The sequence below is a fragment of the Pseudonaja textilis genome, chromosome 2 (assembly GCF_049901715.1).
Source record: "Pseudonaja textilis isolate UNSWEBS1 chromosome 2, rPseTex1.2, whole genome shotgun sequence".
In the NCBI taxonomy this organism is placed as follows: Eukaryota; Metazoa; Chordata; class Lepidosauria; order Squamata; family Elapidae; genus Pseudonaja; species Pseudonaja textilis.
Window position 1 is genome coordinate 174,271,468 of NC_141991.1, and position 20,613 is coordinate 174,292,080.

Sequence of the window (20,613 nt, forward strand, 5' to 3'; positions counted from 1 at the left end):
AGACTTTCACAGCTGTTTCTGTTTTAAATTTGGTGCTAGCCTACTGCTGTGTTAGAATGGTTTTTTTTCTTCATCCTGATTGGTTGGGAGTCTTGGTCTGGGTTTATTGGTCTTGGAGTTGCTACAACTTTAAAAGCACAACTATAATGACGTGGGAAAATACCCGAACAAAGCTGAATACCATACATATAGATAGCCGTGAAAACTTAAGAATATGAATATGTATAATCTGTACGCCTACTACGCCTACTGACTATCAAATATTGGTTTCCTACACAAGTTGTCAAGAAGCTCACCTCAACGAAGATGAAACATGGGATGATAGAGTAACTTCGTTGTGTGTTGTCTCCCAAAGCCATTTCTCATCACACCCCTCAAGGTTAGTGTCCAAAGCTGTTCGAGGCTGATTAAAAAGAAAGGGAGGGGGGGAAAACACTAGTTAAATAAAGTGATCATTAAAACCTAATATATTAAAGGGAGAAAGTAAGAGAGAGAATGACAGAAAGAGTTTTTTTTTTAAAGTGATAATCTTACTTTGCGTTTTTGTTAAACCGTCCTAACATCAAACACGGAATCATTTCTTTCTCAAATGTAGTTTCTGTTTTTCCCTGAACAAAATTGTTGTGACCAATTTTTCCCGAGATCATAATTAAGTACACACTTAGTTAAAACAATTCTTCTTTTATTTCAATGCTGGGAATTATGTTCATTCCCAGCTGGTAATGAGTCCTAAACAGTCCCTTCGAGATAAGCACCCACCTTTGAATTGCTGCCAACAACTAGAGTGCCAAATGAATTATAAAAAACCAACCAAAGTACAGAGTCCACACAGACCTTCAAGGATTAATCTGAACAGAACAAACGACTTTGCTTCCTGCAAAGGTTTCATCATATTTGCCTATCCTTTATAGCTTATGGGAGGGGCAATCACCTCCAAGCCTGACTCCTGAGTCACTCCTTTTGTATCAGCTGCTCTCGCCTTCTAGCAGCTCTGTGCACACACTCACTGGGAACAGGCTCCCCTGGTCCTCTGCCTCGCTGCTGCCAGACTCCAAAGGCTCCAGAAGCAGCACCCCACTCCAAATGGCCCTGGCCCCATCTCTGCATCGGACACAGGACCCTTGTCCGAGTCCTCTCCAGACTGGTCCCCATTCTTCCCCACTGTCCAATTCCACTACCATCTGCACAGGCTGCCGGCAAACCACAACAAAAATGTAGCTGAGCACAGTAAGTAAAGCCAGCCTGTTTATCTCCTCCCAGATTCTACTGACCTGCACTGCTAGTTGGCCTTGCAAAGATCATGTTATCTTTGCCTTTTGAGGCAAACAGCATGATTTTCCTGACAAGGGGCTTGGATCTTTAAATAAGCCAGTGCAGATAGAACATTCATCATGAATTCATTAGCCAAGCTCCCATCTTGTCCAATTTGCTCAGAGTTCACCTCTGGCAAGCTCATGAACTACAAAGAATATGGCAGAGGCTACTGTTTAATACTCCAGGGGGTGAGGTAGGGGTGGGAGCAGCACAATTCCTACAAAGTTGGGAAATGTGAACCAAGAAGACAAAAACGTAAATGTTTTATTTCCTCGGGGAGGAGAAGCAGGAGCACATGGGGTTAACCCGTCAAAAGGAACGGAAAGAGAAATCCTAATAAGCTGAGGCAGGTGGAAGGTTAATGTCAAGCAAATTTCTTTTCCGCCTTAGGCCAGAATGAAGCATCAGGGGAAACGCATACTGGTGGCCGTGGCAAAAACCAACACTTGGTTCACATTTCCTCCATTTAAATATGCATCAGTGAAAGTTAAAAAAAAATAAAAGTCTGTAGCTCTGGTTTTTCCACCCCTTTTCCCCCAAAGCAGCAAACAATGAAGAGGACAAGAAAGGGAGAACATAAACAATAGTAATCATTCTTCCTGAATTTAAGAATCATCCACTACCAGACAGGGCCAAAGGGCGTATTGGTGACCCTTCACAGTCTTGTAAACTACAAAGATGCACAGGGCCAGTCATATTTCATAGTGTGCTGGCAACTGCTACAAAGGTCTGCTGTGCAACCCAGATTCCATGTAGCCTCATGAGAAAAAGCTAGAGAGCAGGTGGGCAGATTAAAATTTGTCAATATAGCTCCTGATAAACACCCACCCCCCACTCCAGTGCTGCAAAGTATTTGGCTGAAAAGACAATAAACCTGCTCTTTGAAGTGGGCAAATAAGCCTGCTGGTAGCCAGTGTAACAACTTGAAATCAATGTTATTCTGCAGAATCAATTCGGACCGTAAGCCCTCTGGTCACCACCTTCTGCACCTCAGTTGTAGCTTCTGAGTCATCTCCAAAGGCAGCCTTCCAAAGAATGTGTTACAATAGTTCAGCTACATGGTGATCAAGATTTTGTTTTTTATCCAGATAGGATTGTAACTGAAACATCTGTTGGAGATGAATTAAGACTCCTCCGGTCACTTCATCCATTCTTAAGCAAGAACTGTGAGTCTAGGAGAACCTCCAATGCATGGAGCATCTCTCTGGGGAGGGGTGGGAAATGCAATCCAATCAAGAGTAATGATAAGAACTGAAATCACTGAATTGTCCAGCTGTTTACTGACCACCAATCACTAAATGTTTGTCTTTTATTTCCCTGAATAGCTAACAGCATTCTTTAGAAAGTAAAACAATGGGTTTATAATAATAAAATCAGCAATGGGGGGGGAAGGACTGATAAATGAGAAAAACCCATCAATTCAGCCTTTCAAAAAAAAGGCCCTTAAGATAGTTCATAAAAATTACAATAAATGGGCTGTTTATTGTACCATCAGTAAGACAAGTCAATTAACATTAAGAATGATTAAAACAACAATATCATAATTAACAAAGTAGCTAGCAGCAGCAAACATATTTTGTTGGTTTCCACAGAACAAAAATTAACACCTAGACTAGGAAATGATCTCAAAACAAAGAGTTCAATTTCATAGGGAAGATACTATTACCAGAATAGTTTTGCCCCTTTATAGCTATTACATTTCAAGAATGCCAGCACAAATATCAAATTGTGATCTCTTTATTACTAAAGTGCTTTGGTTACCAATGGGACCTACCTCCAACATATTGTTTAAGGTATTTTCTAATAGAATCACTTACTCTTATATGAAGCAAGGAAGCTGCTCTTGGCTTCTGTTCATACCTACAGTGTAAAGGTGTGTGTGTGTGTGTATTATTATATACATATTATGGTATTCATACTCACTGTTAATATCAATTAACAATATCCACAGGTTTCTTTCAAACAAAAACAAAATGAAAATTGGATTAGCCAAAGAATTAGTTTAACATCAAAAGCAATTTGTAATCCTGAATTGACAGCACTGTGTATCAATAAATGATTAATTTATAAGAGAAAGTTATAAACACCATAAATTACAGCCTGCGTGTGAAAATAAAAATACATAAGAATGTATGTATATATGTATTAAAGTATTTATAGTCTGCTAAATTCAAACAATTTCTCCACCAGTTCTTTCTGTTACAATTTTTCCAAAGAATCAGTTCAGAGCAGTGACAATTCTGGTTGCTACAAATTACAGAATCATGTTTGAGAAACACCATCAGTTTTCCTGAAAGGATAAAACCCCACATTCAGATGATACAGAAAGCCATGTGTGCAATTTTTGACACCCCAAGATCAGTGCATGTAACATCTTTGCTACGCGAGCTACGCTGCATGCTGGTTTGCTTCCAGGTCCAATTCAAGGTACTGGTTATGACCTTTAAAGCAATACATGGCATGGGGCCCGGTTATCTGCAGAACTATCACTACATCAGCTCACCCGGTTAGACACAGAAGGTATGTTACGAGCCCTATCAAGTAAGAATTTTGACTGGCAAAATCCAGTAAGAAAGCCTTTTCTGCCATTTGTGGAAATCCTACTGTAAAAGTCAGTATTTAAAATTTAATTCCACGTTTAATCCATTTGTAACTTTCTTAGATCAAAACCTTATTTAGCTTTATTACAGATTCTTCTAAGCTAAGTTGTTTATTTCAAATTCTTTTAAGCTATTAAAGTTTTTGTTAATTTTACATTTATTTTTGAAGCTCACCTGGCCACTTTTCAGTCTTGTGGTTCCAAAGGTTTCTAATAACATTAAAATGGTTAATAGGCAATTTTTTAAAAGAGACTAGAAAAGAGATTTGTGAATCTGGTATTCTTTAAAAGGCTCTACCAGGGTTGGGAACAAGATGGTGAATCCCATTGTCTCCCAGCGCTCAAGCCTGAAGAAGATTACTGACTCACATTCTCCTCACAAGGAGCAGCTGTCCAGAGCACATGTGGGCAAACTCTTATCTGATCCTTATCAAGAGAAGTTCCAAAGAATCAGTCTACTTTCCAATTTCTTTGTTGCAGTTGTCAACTCCACTTTTGCAAAGACATCTTCAGTTTATCATGCTGCTCACAATGGTTTACTACAGAACGTATTTCAGTTGGATCATGTGAATGACTCCTGTAGATACAATATATGGCATTATAAACTGCTTAGAAATAAAAGTTTCTTAGATACAAATATACAGATCCTGGAAATGATATGGAATAACTCAAAGAATGTGGAAGCTGTTTTCTGTGTCTGTTCCATCAGATATGTTTTTACTAGTAGTTAACAAGCTAAATACCATGTCTGAGCTGTGACACATGTACATGTACTCTATAAGAAACATGTTTGAATCCAGAGTTTAAACAATTACAAAGATTTGGTCCGGCATGGTAGAAAGCCACCATTTTCTCACATGAAAATAAATGTCTGTTTCATGCTTACGCAAGCCTTTCTCAAGGCAAAAGATTTCACTACCATACTATTTTCAAGAAACCAGGCCTTTCCAGGCTACCTTACATTTTTAATAGGTGGTTAATTTAAATTACTCAGAACAAGTGAAAATCAAGCTCCTTCTAAACCAGGGGTGCCAAACTCACAAGCCGCGGGGCAGATGTGTTATGCGCTGGACACTCTCACCCCCAGTTTAGTAAAGGGGAAAAAAGTTGTGATACATCACGTGACTACAATGTGACACTGCGAGTTTGACACCCCTGTTCTAAACCATCCTGTAAACATAAAGCCATCTTCTAGGCTGGCAATTTAACTAGTAAAAATTAACTAGTAAAGTAAAATTTCCCCTTGTCATTGGGTATGAAAAAGAGAATGAGCAAAGAGTGTAAATGAATTTTAACCCTACCCATAACATATAGTAATTATACCATTCTCTGAGCAAGTATTTTGATGATTTGAGGAGTATTTAAAAAAAATCCAAACTAAGCAATCAAATCTCTTATGCATATATAAAGAGTTTGGGGTTTGGACAGGGAATGATATAGAAGGAAGTTCTTCTGACACCCATATTAGCCAAGCAAGCTCACTAAAAACTGAGCTTCTCCATGTGCCTTGTTGCAGCAGAATTCATTCTCAGTTTTATATAATTTGATAATCTCTTGTTCCAAATCAGGGGTCTCCAACCTTGGCCATTTTAACACTTCTGAACTTCAACTCCCAGAATTCCTCAGCCAGCAAGCTGAAGTCCACAAGTCTTAAAGTGACCAAGGTTGGAGACCCCTGGTCCAAATAACCTTTTCTTATGTTATTTGCTCGACTAGTTTTCCCAGATGAAAAATAAATAAAATAAAATGATTAAGAAAACTGTAATTCATTTTTCCATGGAATCAGGGCTCTAGAGCCTGCATTTGCAGTTACTTCATTTTCATTTTCATACATATGAAAGTTGCTTTTTTCACCCAAACACAGCTTGCCTTCTGTTAGTTTTGGAAAAGGTTGAGAGGAGAGAGTAAAACTCAAAGTGTAGAACAACAAAAAGACATATTTGGATAAGATGTTTTCCCTTGCATCAGACTCAGTACATTTTAGACTGATTTTGTGATTCCTATTACTTTAGAACGAACCATGTTATCTCCTCTGCTTTGCCCTTTGCTATTCTTGCCTCTCTGATAAACCAAAAGACAGTGAAAGCAAGCAGGTTCACAATCTTTCTCCATTTGCTTTCAGTTAGGGAAGCGAAGGGCCTTTATCTCCTTCCCCTTGCTGTGAAACGGGCCTCACAGATGCATAATTCCCAGAGCAAACTCTTAGCAACAGCAGTCTGGCTTTACAGTAAAATTGGTAAGACTGAACCATAGAACTCAGAAACCTCTCAGGACACACAGGAAAAACAAAATCCTATCGCCAAAGAGACATTTGCGGATTCATTACCCAAACTAAATATTTGGCAATGTTTTCTCTGGAACAAAAGGAGTTGCCTTGGGGAAAAAAAGATGATTCTCTAAGATGCCAAAAGTAATCTTTCTTCTAACAGATCAGTGACAGGGAGCAGCATCTGAATTGTTTTTTGTTTTTTGTGTCTAGTAATTCAAAGGAAAGACCTACAGAATGGAAAGGAACATAGACAATCTGACCTCTGCAACCACTGCTCAAGAGGTGCCAACAGATGATAAGTGATAGGTTAATCATTTTCCACTAAATTGATTGTAATATCAACAAGTATTTTCACTTGTATGGGCAGGTATTTTATATTTCTACAATAGAAAAAGATTTAAAAAAAATCACTTGTAGAACTTCAGAATATACTTTTAAAGAGCTGATTCTCTTCTTCTGGGAAGCTCTGGATTTGGGGGGGGGGGGGCCCCCCCCCCGCCGCCCCCCGGGGGCGGGCCCCCCCCCCCCCCGCCCCCCCCCCCGCGGGCGGCGGGGCGCGCCCCCCCCCCCCCCGCCCCGCGGCCCCCCCCGCCCCCCCGCCCCCCGCGCCGGGGGCCCCGGGGGGGGGGGGGGCGGGCGGGGGCGGGGGGGCGCGCCCCGCCCCCCCGCGCCCGCCCGCGCGCTGCGGTGGGGCCCCCCCCCCTGGGGGCCCCCCCGCCCCCCCCCGCCCCCCCCGCCCCCCCCCCCCCCTCCCCCCTCCTTCTCCCCTTGCCCCCCCGCCGGCGGGGCCTGCTTTCGGGGGGGGGTGGGGGGGGGGGGGGGGGGGGGGGGGGGGGGGGGGGCTGGGCTCTCCTTTGGTTGGGGGGGGGGGGGCGCCTCCTCCCTCCTCCCCTCCTCCCCTCCCCCCCCCCCTCCCCCCCGTGCCCGCGCGCCCCCGCGCCCTCGCCCCGGCCCCGGGGCCCCCCGCCCCCGCCCGCGCCCCCCCCCGCGCGCCCCCCCTCTTCTTCCTCTTTTTTGTGTCGGCTGCGGGTCTGGGGGTGCGCCCCCCTCTTCTTTTTTTTTTTTTTTTCCTTCCCCTTTTCTTTTTTTTTTTCTTTTTTCCTTCTTTTTCTTCTTGAAAAACTTTTTTTGGGGGTTTTTTTTTTTTTTTTTTTTGGGGCCGCAGGCTCATATCTCCAAACAGTCTAGTGATGCTGCTATATCATTTTGGGAACTGAAGTCCAGTAATTTTAAACACCACCAAGTTGGGGAAAGTCACATTAGAGTTCCTGCACCTCCATACTCTGAAGTCATCTTTGAAGGAATTCCTCAGGATGCCTCTCCACGCTGAGATACTGTCAATAGCTGGCCAGAATTTAGCCTTCTGAGTTTTCTCCAAAGTACTGTTTCTAGTAGGGCAGTGATGGCTAATCTTTTCGGCACTGAGTGCCTAAAGCGTGTATGCACGCACCCCCCAAATGCAATGTGTGCACATCTCCTGCCTCCACACATGTGCCTGTGTCCCTGTGTACGCATGCACGTCCCCGTGCATGCGCCCAACCCCATGTATGCACATGCACCCCGCACATGTACCCCAACCTACACATGCACCCTGCCCCCACGCATGCGCAGCAGACCTGAAGACCAGCTGGCTGGTGGGAGGTGTGCATGCACATGCGCAGCAGAGCTGAGTTGGGGCACCAGCTCATGTGCCCACAGAGAGGGCTCTGTATACTACCTCTGGCATGCATGCCATAGGTTTGCCATCATGGCAGTAGGGTATGCCTGAAGACAACTTTGAGTCAGGCAAATGCATTTTTGTTCTCATAGGCACTTATAGTGATTAAGAGGATTTTAACACATCCTCCCAACATGCTATCTAGCATTTTATAGATCAGTACAGTTACATTGGTACTCTGAATTTTGCAATGCAGTTCGTCAGGTGGTACAGTATATAAGTAATGGAAACCTTAATGGGAAAACACTCATAAAATTAAATACCTAGATATGGATCATCGTAGGGAAATCTGCTTCCAAAAACAAGACCTATGTTGAAAGAAATGCCTGATATGTATGCTCATTTTATAGTTTCTGGGTTGTTGTTTTTTAAATTTACATAAAAACCTGCATCTATTGTTAGACCGAGCAACCTGTAGTCCTTGACCCACTTTCCAAAGCTTTTTGCAAATGGCTTTTGCTCATATCTGTGATTGTTGTTGTTGTTTTTTTCTCTTGGGAAAATGGGGACATAACGAAAGTGTCAGAAAAAGAATAAAAGGTAGGTCAGGAAAAGAAAAAAGGAGGGGGGAAATGTTGCTCTCCCTTGGTAGATTCTGCCTTTTTAATATTGTTATTGAGCCTGGAAGAGAATATTTCCTGCGAAATATAGGCTTTAACTTAGAAAAATCCTGTGCCCCCCCCCCTTCCTTGTTCCCCTCCCCTTTAGGGTTTTCCTACATATATGAAAGAGAGCTTCTCCAAAATTGTGACATTCCCTCCCACACGCCTACCCAACACTCAGTGAAATACTGCTTTTAAGTGAAGCAATCTACAATGGTAATGTCACCCAGAGTAGGTGGATTCTACATGTTAGGAGATGGGGGAAGCAGGGAGTTCTCATTGAGGTGACATTTTGGCAGTAACCTTATGCACAGAATATAACTGTACCGTAAGGGATTGGGAACAATCAGGATGATCTGTGAATACAATCCTGGTTGTTCTCTTAGAAGCCCATTGCTAGGCAACATTATGCACACTGAAGCTAAATTATGCATTAAAAAAAAAAACAAGCATGCTTTAAGGGACAATTCTTCAAAGCCATCGAATTAGGATAAAAAAAAGCTGCATTGAGATATGAAAAATAAGAGTGAACAAAGCAAAAAATAAAAGGCAAACTAACAAATTAAACCATGCAATCAAATAGTAGTCCATCTGCAGTTTGGAGCCAATATGTAGGATGAATTAAAAAAAATAAATTCAGATTAAAAAATAGGGGGCAGCTGTGAATTAAGTGAAGCATTGTTCAGACACAACATCCTCACCTGAGTTCTGACACAGGTTTAGCAGATATTCCATTACCTGAAACAATATTTGCCTCCACTAAGTGTTGTCAAAATAAAGTTGGAAGGGACCTTGGAGGTCTTCTTAGTCCCTGCTCAAGCAGGAAACCCTATATCATTTCAGACAAATGGTAGCTCAATCTCTTCTCAAAAACCTCCAGCATTGGAGCATCCGCAACTTCTGGAGGCAAGTTGTTCCATTGGTTAATTGTTCTAATTGTCAGGAAATTTCTCCCTAGTCCTAGGTTGGTTCTCTCCTTGATTAGTTTCCATCCATTGTTTCTTGTCCTGCCTTCAGGTGCTTTGGAGAATAGCTTGGCCTCCTCTTCTTTGGGACATTCCCTTAGATATTGGAAGGGTGTCAACTGGTATATTTTTTTAAAAAAATACAGGTAATCTTTGACTTAAAACCATTCATTTAATGACTATCTGAAGTTCCAATGGCGTTTTATGATCTTCTAACAAGCAAAAGCAATGGGGAATCCAGATTCACTTAATAATTATATTACTAACTTAATAACTGCAGGTCGTAAAATGGACAAAACTTACTTAACAATTTTGTTCTTAGGAATGAAAATTTTGGGCTCAATTGTGGTCACAAGTTGAGGACTACCTGTTAACGGTTAAAAAGACGACTTCAACTTGTTAAATGTTCTCGTCCATCCAGAAGAAACTAAACCACCAAGATTCTGCTCTAACCTCATAGCTCAGCATAGTAGGTGTAAGTACTAGCAAGTTTTTCTAGATCTGTGTGAACCAGCCACAATCCTATCTAAATTGGTGGTCTGAACAGACATGATTTGAAGCAAACATATTTGAGACATGATTTGAGGCAAAAATAATGGATTTTTTTTTAAAGAAAAATTATATCCTTAAAGAATAATGGGGAAATAACAAAATGCTTGATTTTTTGGGGTGGGGTGGGATGGAAATAGGGACTCTTTTGGAGACATTAAACACACCATGTTTTAGCTGGATACCTTTCAAAGACTTTACCACTGGTTTTTTTTTTAATGTTCTCTGCATGTATCACTTTTTAGTTTCTATTATTATGGTCAACGATAAAAATTTCCTATGTTTTTTATGGTAGAGAAATCAGGACTGAAAGAAGAATAACAGCCTCTGGATGGTCTAATAAATTCCCTACAGAGAAGTTGGCAGAACTAATGTGGAAAGTGCCCCTTTCCAGCCTAAGAGTACAAATGTTCAGAATTGCTTTAAAAAGTGAGCTCTTAACTTTTTCATTTATTTGGCAAGCCTCTAACAGTGACCATTTATTTGTCTTTGCCTTGTTCCTCTGGGCACTAGATTTCAGGAGGTGACATAAAACTTAGTCCCTCCTTTCTCAAAACTGATAAAAGGCAGTTATGTAGGTTCTATCAGCATTGTAGACGTTCCTTAGACAGCAGAACAAACAGAAACACACTGGGACGGTGATAAACAATGCCACAGAGAGACAGGTAGACCCCAGGTGTTCTTAATTAATTAAAATATAATATAATTATAATATAATATAATAAATATAATATAATATAATATAATATAATATAATATAATATAATATAATAAATATAATATAATATAATATAATATAATATAATATAATATAATATAATATAATATATATAGGAGATAGAGGGAGAGAGAGAGAGAATATATTCTTTTAATATCATCTTTTAATTTTAAAAGTGATTTATTTTTATTTATTTATTTAATCACTTTTAAAATTATTTTTCAATTTTAAGAAATGCTAATTATTTAATCATTCTTCAGAACAGTAAATGTATCAAGCAACCCATCAGTGTTTAGCCTGGCATCCATTCACTCCTTGTGGAGATGCAGAATTGTGCAGAATGTAAAATAGGCTTTGATCAAGATTGCATGCTAGACTAGTAGCTTGAAAACTGAAGGGAATTTCCCAAGGGCGTTGGCAAGACCAGCTGAAGAAACATAAGGTTCTATTCACCAAAGAGCAAGCAATTCTGGCCGGTTACATGAAAAAAAAAATGACCTTCTCATCACTCCTTATCACCCATCCCCTCCCACTTGTGACTGTATGACTGTAACTTTGTCACTTGTATCCTTATGATCTATACTGACTGTTTCCTAGTATGACTAGATTGCTTATTGTACCCTATGACCATCATTAAGTGTTGTACGTTATGATTCTTGACTCTTGACGAACGTATCTTTTCTTTTATGTATACTGAGAGCATTTGCACCAAGACAAATTCCTTGTGTGTCCAATCACACTTGGCCAATAAAAAGAATTCTATTCTATTCTATTCTATTCTATTTGAACTGAGAAAGGGGATGAAGTCCAAAGCCTCATTAGCCTTGCTACCACTCTATTTGCACAGTTGCAAATGGGGAGGGGGACCAGGCTGCTTATCAATAAAGCAATTAACAAACAGCAGTGATCTCCTATGGAAACACTTGCTCATTCATTTATCTGATTCCTAGCCACACTATGTACTTTGGAGAAGCCTATCATTAGGAATGTGTGCCTGCTTATCCAGTCAATATTGACTTGAGTTTTAAACCTGTCTTGGGCCAAAGAAACAAGACCTGGTTGACAAAAATTATTTATATGCACAGGTAAAAAACACTGAACATGACTCCTTGGGAAAGATACATACTAAGGCAAATATTTAAACTATTATAACACCACTTTCATATTTTAACCACTTGCATTTTGGGTTGCCAGACTACATGTACCTTTAAAAAAAAAAAAATGGCACGCATAGCTTGACCTAGAAAGAGATCCAATTATCAATCTCAGTATCATGTAAACACAAGGTAACCTAAACTCCCAACGTTGTGATTTTCTGCCAATATGAAGCCGCAGATAAGGTTGTCCGCCCTGTAGGCCACTCACTGTGGAGGGCAGAGGGGATGACCTTGTGGGTCAGTGGGAAGAGGGGCAGCAAGGCTGTAGTGTGGCTTTGGGCCTCATCTTCTTTCCTGTGGCCACCAGAGGGAAGGGCAAGGCAACAATCAACTACAAGGGACCCGAGCTCATGCCAATAGAATAACATGAGTCACTCTCTCAGTCAATCTCCTCCTTAGTTCACATGAAGATTAAGTGGGGGCTGGGGGTGGAAACACTTTGAGACTAGCAAGATTCTATTTTTAAAGTGTTACTATAACAATAGTAGTGACTTACATCACATTAGCTTCCTAGTCTTATTCACTTTGAAAGGTTGACATCCCTCCAATATGTGGCCTATGATATGCCTCAACTCACATGCGATGTGGTAACCATCAGGAGTGGGATTCAACCAGTGTTACTACCGGTTTGCATGCGCATGCGTGCTTCATGCGCATGTAAAAAAAGAATCAGCTGAGCCGCCCAGATAGCTGAAAATTGCTGTGTGCAGGTGCGCAGCGTTTAAAAAGCCTCTTTTTTTCCTGATTTTTCAACCTCAGCTGTGCTGCACAAAGGACAGGTAAGAGCCCAGGCGGGCGGGTGGGCCAAACAGCAGCAAACACAGAATCAGTTCTATGTCTGCTGCTCTTCAGAGCTATCGGCTCTATAGAACCAGGCAGAACCGGTAGCATCCCACCCCTGGTACCCATCCATCACTTCTGTGTACAGAAATATCTGCGGATGGCTTGTCCTCTTCTCCCAGCATTTCCTCCCCAAGGCACCTGAGAGAAAGGCTGCAAGGTGCTACAGGTAGTCTTCAACATACAACGGTTCATTTAGTGACCGTTCAAACTTACAATGGCATTGAAAAAAGTGACTAATGACCGTTTTTCATACTTACGACAATTGCAGCATCCCCATGGTCATGTGATTAAAAAAAAAATCAGCTGCAGTAGCCTGGGGTCATGTGATTACCGTCTGCAACCTTCTGACAAGCAAAGTCAAAGGGGAAGCCAGATTCGTTTAACAACCATGCTACTAATTTAACAGCGACAGGGCTTCACTTAACAATTGTGGCAAGAAAGGTCGTAACGTGGGGCAAAATTCACTTCACTACTGCCTCACTTAGCGACATGAATTTTGAGGTCTATTGTGGTCATATGTCAAGGACTACCTGTAATGACTCTGGGCAGCTCACAATTAAAACAATAAAAATGGGCAGAGTTAAAAAAAAAAGATAAAAATAGCAGTGGAGAAAAGTCAAAACTACTCAAACAAGCCAGGGTCCTACACTTGATGGCAAAGCCAAGGTTTTAGTACTTCACGAAGGCCAGCAGGGCTGAAGGAAGCTGAACATACCCCCTCATTTTGCACCAGCTGAAGCTTCACACACTGCCTTCTGGAAGAGATTCTACGAAATACTGACTTGGAGTCATTCTGTCTCAGCCCAATCCACTTCACAGGATTGCTGTTGTATGTAAAACAGGAGGAGGAATAGGTATTAGGTACGCTCTCTGCCTTGAGTTATTTATAAAATAAAGGTGGTGTTTAAAAAAAATCTAAAATCTATACCACAGGACTAGTGGCACCTGAGGCTAGTGGGACAGAAGAGGTTGCCTTTCTGCTGCTTTTGGATCTCTCCTTGATTGCAGGTGGGACACCAAGTGCCTCAGTGTACACTGTCAGCTAACGCACGAAGAGAGAAGAACAAACCACAGATTACTGAGGTAGTGTCCAAAGCTCATCTCTATGTCAGCTCCCTTGATTCTGTCTGCTCCCTGATCATGCCATTTATTCATATATAATTGACCTAGTAAAATAGTTTGCTGAACTAATGAAATTAAAGTAACTCTCTCAGGGGTGTGTAATTGTAGCTACTACCTTGCAGAGACTATCATGATATTAAATGCAGGTGGCATTTTAGCATGATTTCAAATTTCAAACACACTTTGAGATCCATTTATTCAAAACAAGCAGTAGATAACAGAGGCAATTTTAAAATCGGGGAAGTGGGAGCAACGGGAGTTAGAAAGGGCACAAGACAAGAAACAATGGATGGAAACTAACCAAGGAGAGAGAAGCAACCTACAACTAAGGAGAAAATTCCTAGCAGCTAGAGCAGGGCTGTCAAACTCAAGGCCGCGGGGCAGAGGCATAATGCACTGGCCACACCCACCCCCGATTTAATGAAGGGGGAAGTTCTGATGTGTCACATGACAGCGCCATGACGATGCGAGTTTGACACCCATGAGTTAGAGCAATCCATCAATGGAACAGCTTGCCTTCAGAAGTTGTGGTGCCTCTATCACTGGAGGCTTTCAAAAAGAGTCTGGACAATCATTTCTCTGAAATGGTGTCGGGTCTCCTACTTGAGCAGGGGGGTGGACTAGAAGACCTCCAAGGTCCCTTCCAGCTCTATTATTCCATGTTCTGTCACGGGAGGGAAATGAAAAGAATGATTGAAACACTGAAATGTGAAAGACACAGACTTTCAGGGAATTCGGTCATACAAACAGAAGCAATTTAATAAAATGTGGATTTGAGGAAACGTGATTGTATCCCACAACAAACAAGCGGCAAGTCAGAGCAAAAGAAACAGAACAGATCCTTCTCTTCACCCTTATCTGAAATAAGCTGTAAAGCAAACAAATCCCAGCATAAAGAGAAAAATTGGAATGGGCAGAAGTAAAATTGCATGCACAAATACTTCCACCCTCAAAGAGCTCCTGATAGTAGGATTTAATAGCGGGATAAAATCTTATTGGTCAGCTACTCATATCACTGTCAGAGTCTACCACAGCACTCAAACCCCACCAGAGTTTTTGCATAAATGGAAGAGAGGTGTCTGCTAGAGTCCCAAAAGCTGTTGAATTTTCAAAAAACTATAAAGCAGCTCAAGGCCTCCTAATTCCATCCGGAATTCTGAACTCCACTCACAAATATGCTTTTGAAGAGGTAGCTGAACTAAAATTTCACTGAAACAAGCAGTCCCTTAACTCTTTCCAAACATAAGCATTTTAACAAAATCCCTTTTTTTGTATAATATACTGCTCAGGAAGGGAGAGAACAGGCTAGTTGCTAAATAAAAACTACTAGATGAAACCAGGTAATTTTCTCTGCAGGTCATTTAATTTTATTACTAATACAAAGGAAGGCTGTTCAAAATTTAATCCAAAGAAACATTAAGTCAATTCTAAGGCAACACCTAACCTATAATTTACTGTCGTCTTCTGGGTGGTCTGACTGATGTTGAGGCTCCATTTGTGGTATTGAATATGTTTAGACAAGATGGAAGAACAGCAAGTCTTTATATGTTGCAGATCATCTTTGTCCCTTTGGCTATTCCAAATAGCCACCCATGCAACAAATCTGTGTTGTGTACTTTCAGTGAGGAATCAAAATACACTTTTCAGTGAACACCCCCCCACCTCCACTGTATACTGGCCAACAAAATTAACATTTACAACATTTCTCAGCCTGTACTATTCTCTATGTTTCAGCTTAGGTTTCAATTAGCTCTCTATTTCTATACCTTCCAGAGGTTTAGGACTACAATTTCTATCATCCTCAACCAGCAGGATTCCTACAGCACTGGAGATCTGCCCGTGGATTTAGACATTCATGCTTCTATATTACTTGATGAATCTGTTATACCAGTGACTCCAACCTTTTGGGCACAGGAAGTAGTTCCAGGGAGACATTTTTCTGTGGACCAGAGGGGGTGTAGTTTTGTGTGCTGCCTGCATCCTGTGAATTGGGCTTCGCTTGTTTGTGCAGTCCGGTTTCTGGCATGCCACGGACCAGTGCCAGTTCATGGTCTGGGAATTGGGGATCCCTGTACTATACTGTAAGTAATTAATCTGTTTATTCCATTAAGGACTATAAACCCCCTATTCGTGATCCTTGTTAGCTGGAGACAACAGACATTTCAACACATTTGAAGAGAAGCAAACTAAGAAAGATTACAACATTTTAAAAGATTTTGAAATATATCAAGCAGTTCACCTGTCCAGCTGAACTACTGTAGTTCAGCAACAATTGCTCCTCAGGTGAAGAATATTTAGAAACAAGATAGAAAGGAGAGATGGTAGAACTTCCACTCGCAACCAGTAATTATTACAGTAAGAGAAAGGCTTCCTCTTTGAAGGAAGGGTTTGAATGAAGTCATGGGTTCATTTCTCCTTCTGCCTTTGACCTGTTGGGAAAATGCACTAGAAAGAAAAAGGGACGGCCAAGGAGTTGGTGCACGCTTTTTGTCCAGGGAATAACCAGTCATGGGCAGGAGCTTTCCTAATTTATTTTCAGAAGAAAACCCGATTAGCTTCTTCTAGGCTACAACTGCCTTAATTTGTCATACTGGCACAATACCAATGACAAACATGAGAGCAAAAAGAAGGAAACTCAGTGACTGGTTTTTCCCCGCTTCATTCTGTCAGAAACTCCTGTTGAGTATACGATATTTAACCTATCTTCCGGTGAAGCCAAACAGGGTGCCCACTCAAGCTGCAGCAATTAAGGGCAGGCAAGGAGGACTGCCCTATACTGCCAGCCCTTTGAGACTGATTAAAATCAGAAAACAGGAGTGGTCTAGGAGTCTCAGAATGTACTTTAAATGCACTTTGTGTCAGGATTTTGAAAACCGATCAAGGCCCTTCTCTTCAACTCATAACAAACATAATCAAGGTAAAGTTATCTTGATATTTACTCTTATCCTTTTATTTTTCAAGGACTCAAAATAGCTTTTCTGTAATGGCTCAGCATTCACTTTCTCCAAGTCAGATCAAATCCCATCACACCTACCAGTGTTTGTCTTCATCTCTGCCACAACACCAGACCCCCCCCCCCGCAACCTCAAGAGCAGGGGTCTCCAAACTTGGCAACCAGCATTGCTAGCTGAGGAATTCTGGGAATTGAAGTCCACAAGTCTTAAAGTTGCCAGGTTTGGAGATCCCTGCTTAAGAGAAAAAAGGGGCCAGGCCTGATTTCTGAGGAAGGGCCCCAGAGCTGTCAGGGCATCCAAGAATTCTCTTTTTTTTGCTCTGATTCCAGGTGACCCAACTCATCAGAGAAAATTGCCAGGTGCTTTTCATTAAGGTGCATCAGTGGGCAGTAGTGGATCAGCAGTTATGGTTCTCCCCTCACTCAGTCCCTCCTTCCTTCTTCTCTGTTCTTCTGCTACTGTTATTGGGGCCCCACTGGTGTGGCCAGGTTTTATAAAGGAGTAAAGCAAGAAGAAGCCCAGAAACCCCTGTGCTTATGGACTCGCTGTGGCACAACTCACCACAGGATAACTTCCAATGGCCAACTTGCCACAGGGCGACTCACTGCTGGACAAATCAACAATTCAGTTTAATTATTCAAAATTATTTTAAAAATATTTTAATTTTTGTCATTCACATTTCATTTTGGCATCATTTCTCTAATGATTCTATTCCAATATTTCTTCAATATCAGTGTAACTCTTGTCCCCTGGTGAGTGGTCCCATGGTGGGTTGGCCATGGCAAGTTTCTGATTTCATAGAGTAACAGAGTTGGAAGATACCTTGGAGGTCATCTAGTCCAACCCCCTGCTCGAGCAAATATTAGCCTCTACCTAAGATCGAACTCACAGCCTCCTGATTATGAGGTAGGAGCTCCACCTGAATTGTGCCACAGCGAGTTGGCCATGGTCAGTTGACAGCAGCAAGTTGCCATGGACCCGTGATGGCGAACCTATGTCATACATGCCACAAGTGGCACGCAGAGCCATTTGTGTGGGCACATGAGCCCCAGGTAAACTTACCTCAGTGTGCATGCGCGCACCTCCTGATTTTCGGCCCGTTTGAGGCATTTTTCAGCCTCCCAGAGGCTTGAGGAAAGCCTCTGCAGCCTTTGCAGGCTGAAAAATAGGCCCATTTCATCACTTCCTGTATTTCTGGAAATACAAAAGTGACTAAATGGGTCCATTTTTCGGCCTGCAAAGGCTTTCCTTAAGTCTCTGGGAGGCCGAAAAAGGGAGGTGCAGTGCAGGTAAGGGAGACTGGGAGGGGTATGGGCCCACCGCACGCATTGCCTTTTGGGTTCTGGCACACAAGCGCATGCACAATTTTTGGCACAGGAGCCCAAAAAGGTTAGCCAACACTGCCATAGACCCTCCTACGGATGTCTACTTAAAATAAAATGCCATTCAAGTTGATGCAGATAGCTATCAAAGAAGGAACAGTGCAAAGGTTGTCTTTCAGCTTTCTCTGAATACAGATTTAAAACTCTGCCCTTCCCAGAGCTTTCTTTTAAAAATATGGGAAAATGTTCAGAAAGTACAAATGGCCTCTGGTTGCCTCTTAAAACTATTACTTCAGTATTGCATTAGGTTCTAATAATTTTGGACTCTTCTAGTCTTGCTCTAATATTATTATTGCTAAGTAATTTTGATCATGCCAATGGACAAAAAGGCAGGTGTAAATATTTCAACAGAATAATCAAATAAAATAGAAATAGCCTGACTTTATAATTTTTATGTTTGGCCATTTATAGGGGTCGTTGTAGGCCAGAATAAAAATGAGACAAGCAATGATTATTTTTAAATTACTGCACGTCTCTAGGCGCATAAAGTTTTAAGGTAACTGACAGACTGGCAGATCCCAATTATGCTTGCTGTCCACTCCTGGCCTAGAAAGCCTGATAAACCAAGGGCAGAATTGCCAATAAACAAACATAATGGCAGCTTTAGGGTTGATAGTATTCACTGACCCTTGGGACTTCAACAAGTCTTATCAGAAAATGGGTAGTCTGACCTGTAAAACAGAGGTTATTTGGTGATAGAGACACTGATATATTAAACTATTTGCTTTCCCCAGTCCTGGATTCACCCATAAATCCAGTATTTACCCATTTGTCTGTCACACTACCTGGCACGAGTCAGACATTCATTAGCTCCTCATGATTCCATGCTGTGATCACCAACTCATCACGGCTTGTCTGATGATCTATGTCTGAAGAGCCTGTGACATCTGCTCTACTCTTTGGAAAAGTGCAGATTTAACTCCCAGGGTGGAACTGTCACATAAATGTGGCTGTGGAGGCGTTTCCACTTCAAAACCCCAGCAGTTAGTCTAAACACCGTCATAATCCTAGAACTACTCTAAATACTTTCTCTTTTTCAGACATACTCCACACCACAGAGAACGTAAAACTTGCTCTATTTTCGTCTGCCCATTTAGACTTCCTAAGAGGTATTAGCAACAGGGAATATTGAGTTAATTCTGTCTTAAAATCGTCTTACATAAGCTAACTGCTTAGGACTGTTAAAATGTCTTACTTATATCTTATACAAAACAGCAAACCAGGGAAAAATTTCTCTAGATTTACATTAATGTCAAAAGTGAAGAAAGTTTTGCTTCTCTACTTCCATTACAATACTTCTAGCAGACTTTATACTTTAAATGTAAATTATTTGGAGAAAAGAACCCTAGTCCTTCCTTCAGTTAGTACAATAGTATATTAACTGGGATAAAAATAGGACCATTTATTTTTTACAACTTATTAACTGAGGAGTTGAAATCGAAATTTCTAAATTACTCTGATCACACAGTTGCTACTACATGGCGTTTGGAAACCGTACTGATCGAAATACAAAATAATATAAAGCAGTGTCATCAATTCATTACTCCCAAAAATGTAACCAAGACATTACTGCTGATACATGCTAGATAATTGAGAAATCAAGAAATACACCATATACTGCTATTTGATAGAGTGATCCTGAAGGCCTTGGAAAAGATATTTAGATACTGTGATGTGTCTGCACTTACAAATAACCCACAGAGCAGGAAATGGTATTAATTTTGACATTTATGGAAGCAAAAATTGAAGAATATAAAGGAGACACTTTTCAGCTCTCGTGCTAGAAGATTCCTGAGAATATCATGGACAGCCAAGGAAATGAACAAACATACAAACAGAAACAGATCAACCAATTGTTTCCTTTATAGGATCCCAGTTCAGCACTATTCTCTAAAATAATCTACAGCAGGGATGTCAAACTTGTGGCATCACGGTGGCGTTACGTGATGTATTGGGACTTTTTCCCCCTTCGCTAAACCGGGCGGAGGCGGGGCCAGCAAGTGACACATCTGGGCCACAAGTTTGACACCCCTGATCTAGATGTAATTAATGTACTTTACCAGCTGCACTGAACTGAAAATTACTTCAGTTTAAGAGTTATAGCTGAAAGCTTAAGAAGAAAACTAGCAATAAGATGACCACTGCAGGGAATGAAAAATAATTGCCCTTAACAAAAGGAATGTTAAAAGAAAAACAAAACTACTTTGGGTGCCAGAATGTTAAGTCAAATTAGGCATGAAGTAGTGCTAGGAAAATAAAAAACAAAGTCACAAGCTTAGTTACATAGAACAAATACACACTGGTATAAATTCTGAACCCCACAATGGCCACAGAGGTATTATATTCAGTACACAGTGGCAGAGCCCTTTAATCTAACACTCAGCAGAGAGTTGGTCAGTACATATATTTCCAAATATAAGGA

At 41.2% G+C, this 20,613-nt stretch overlaps 1 protein-coding gene across 8 annotated transcripts in view; it reads right to left on the minus strand.

Moving 5' to 3' along the window:
* PLPPR1 (phospholipid phosphatase related 1) overlaps positions 1-20,613 on the minus strand; it is a 154,129-nt gene that overhangs the window by 68,007 nt on the left and 65,509 nt on the right. For 4 of the 8 annotated variants that reach the window (XM_087926496.1, XM_087926498.1, XM_087926497.1 and 1 more), the window contains exon 2: positions 297-403. In XM_087926496.1, the coding sequence (XP_087782622.1) occupies positions 297-359 (63 nt within the window). In that variant the 5' untranslated portion in view covers positions 360-403. Of the gene's footprint in view, positions 1-296; positions 404-4,088; positions 4,486-20,613 lie in introns of those variants that run through there. The other 4 variants (XM_087926500.1, XM_087926501.1, XM_087926499.1 and 1 more) reach the window with 3 other exon arrangements.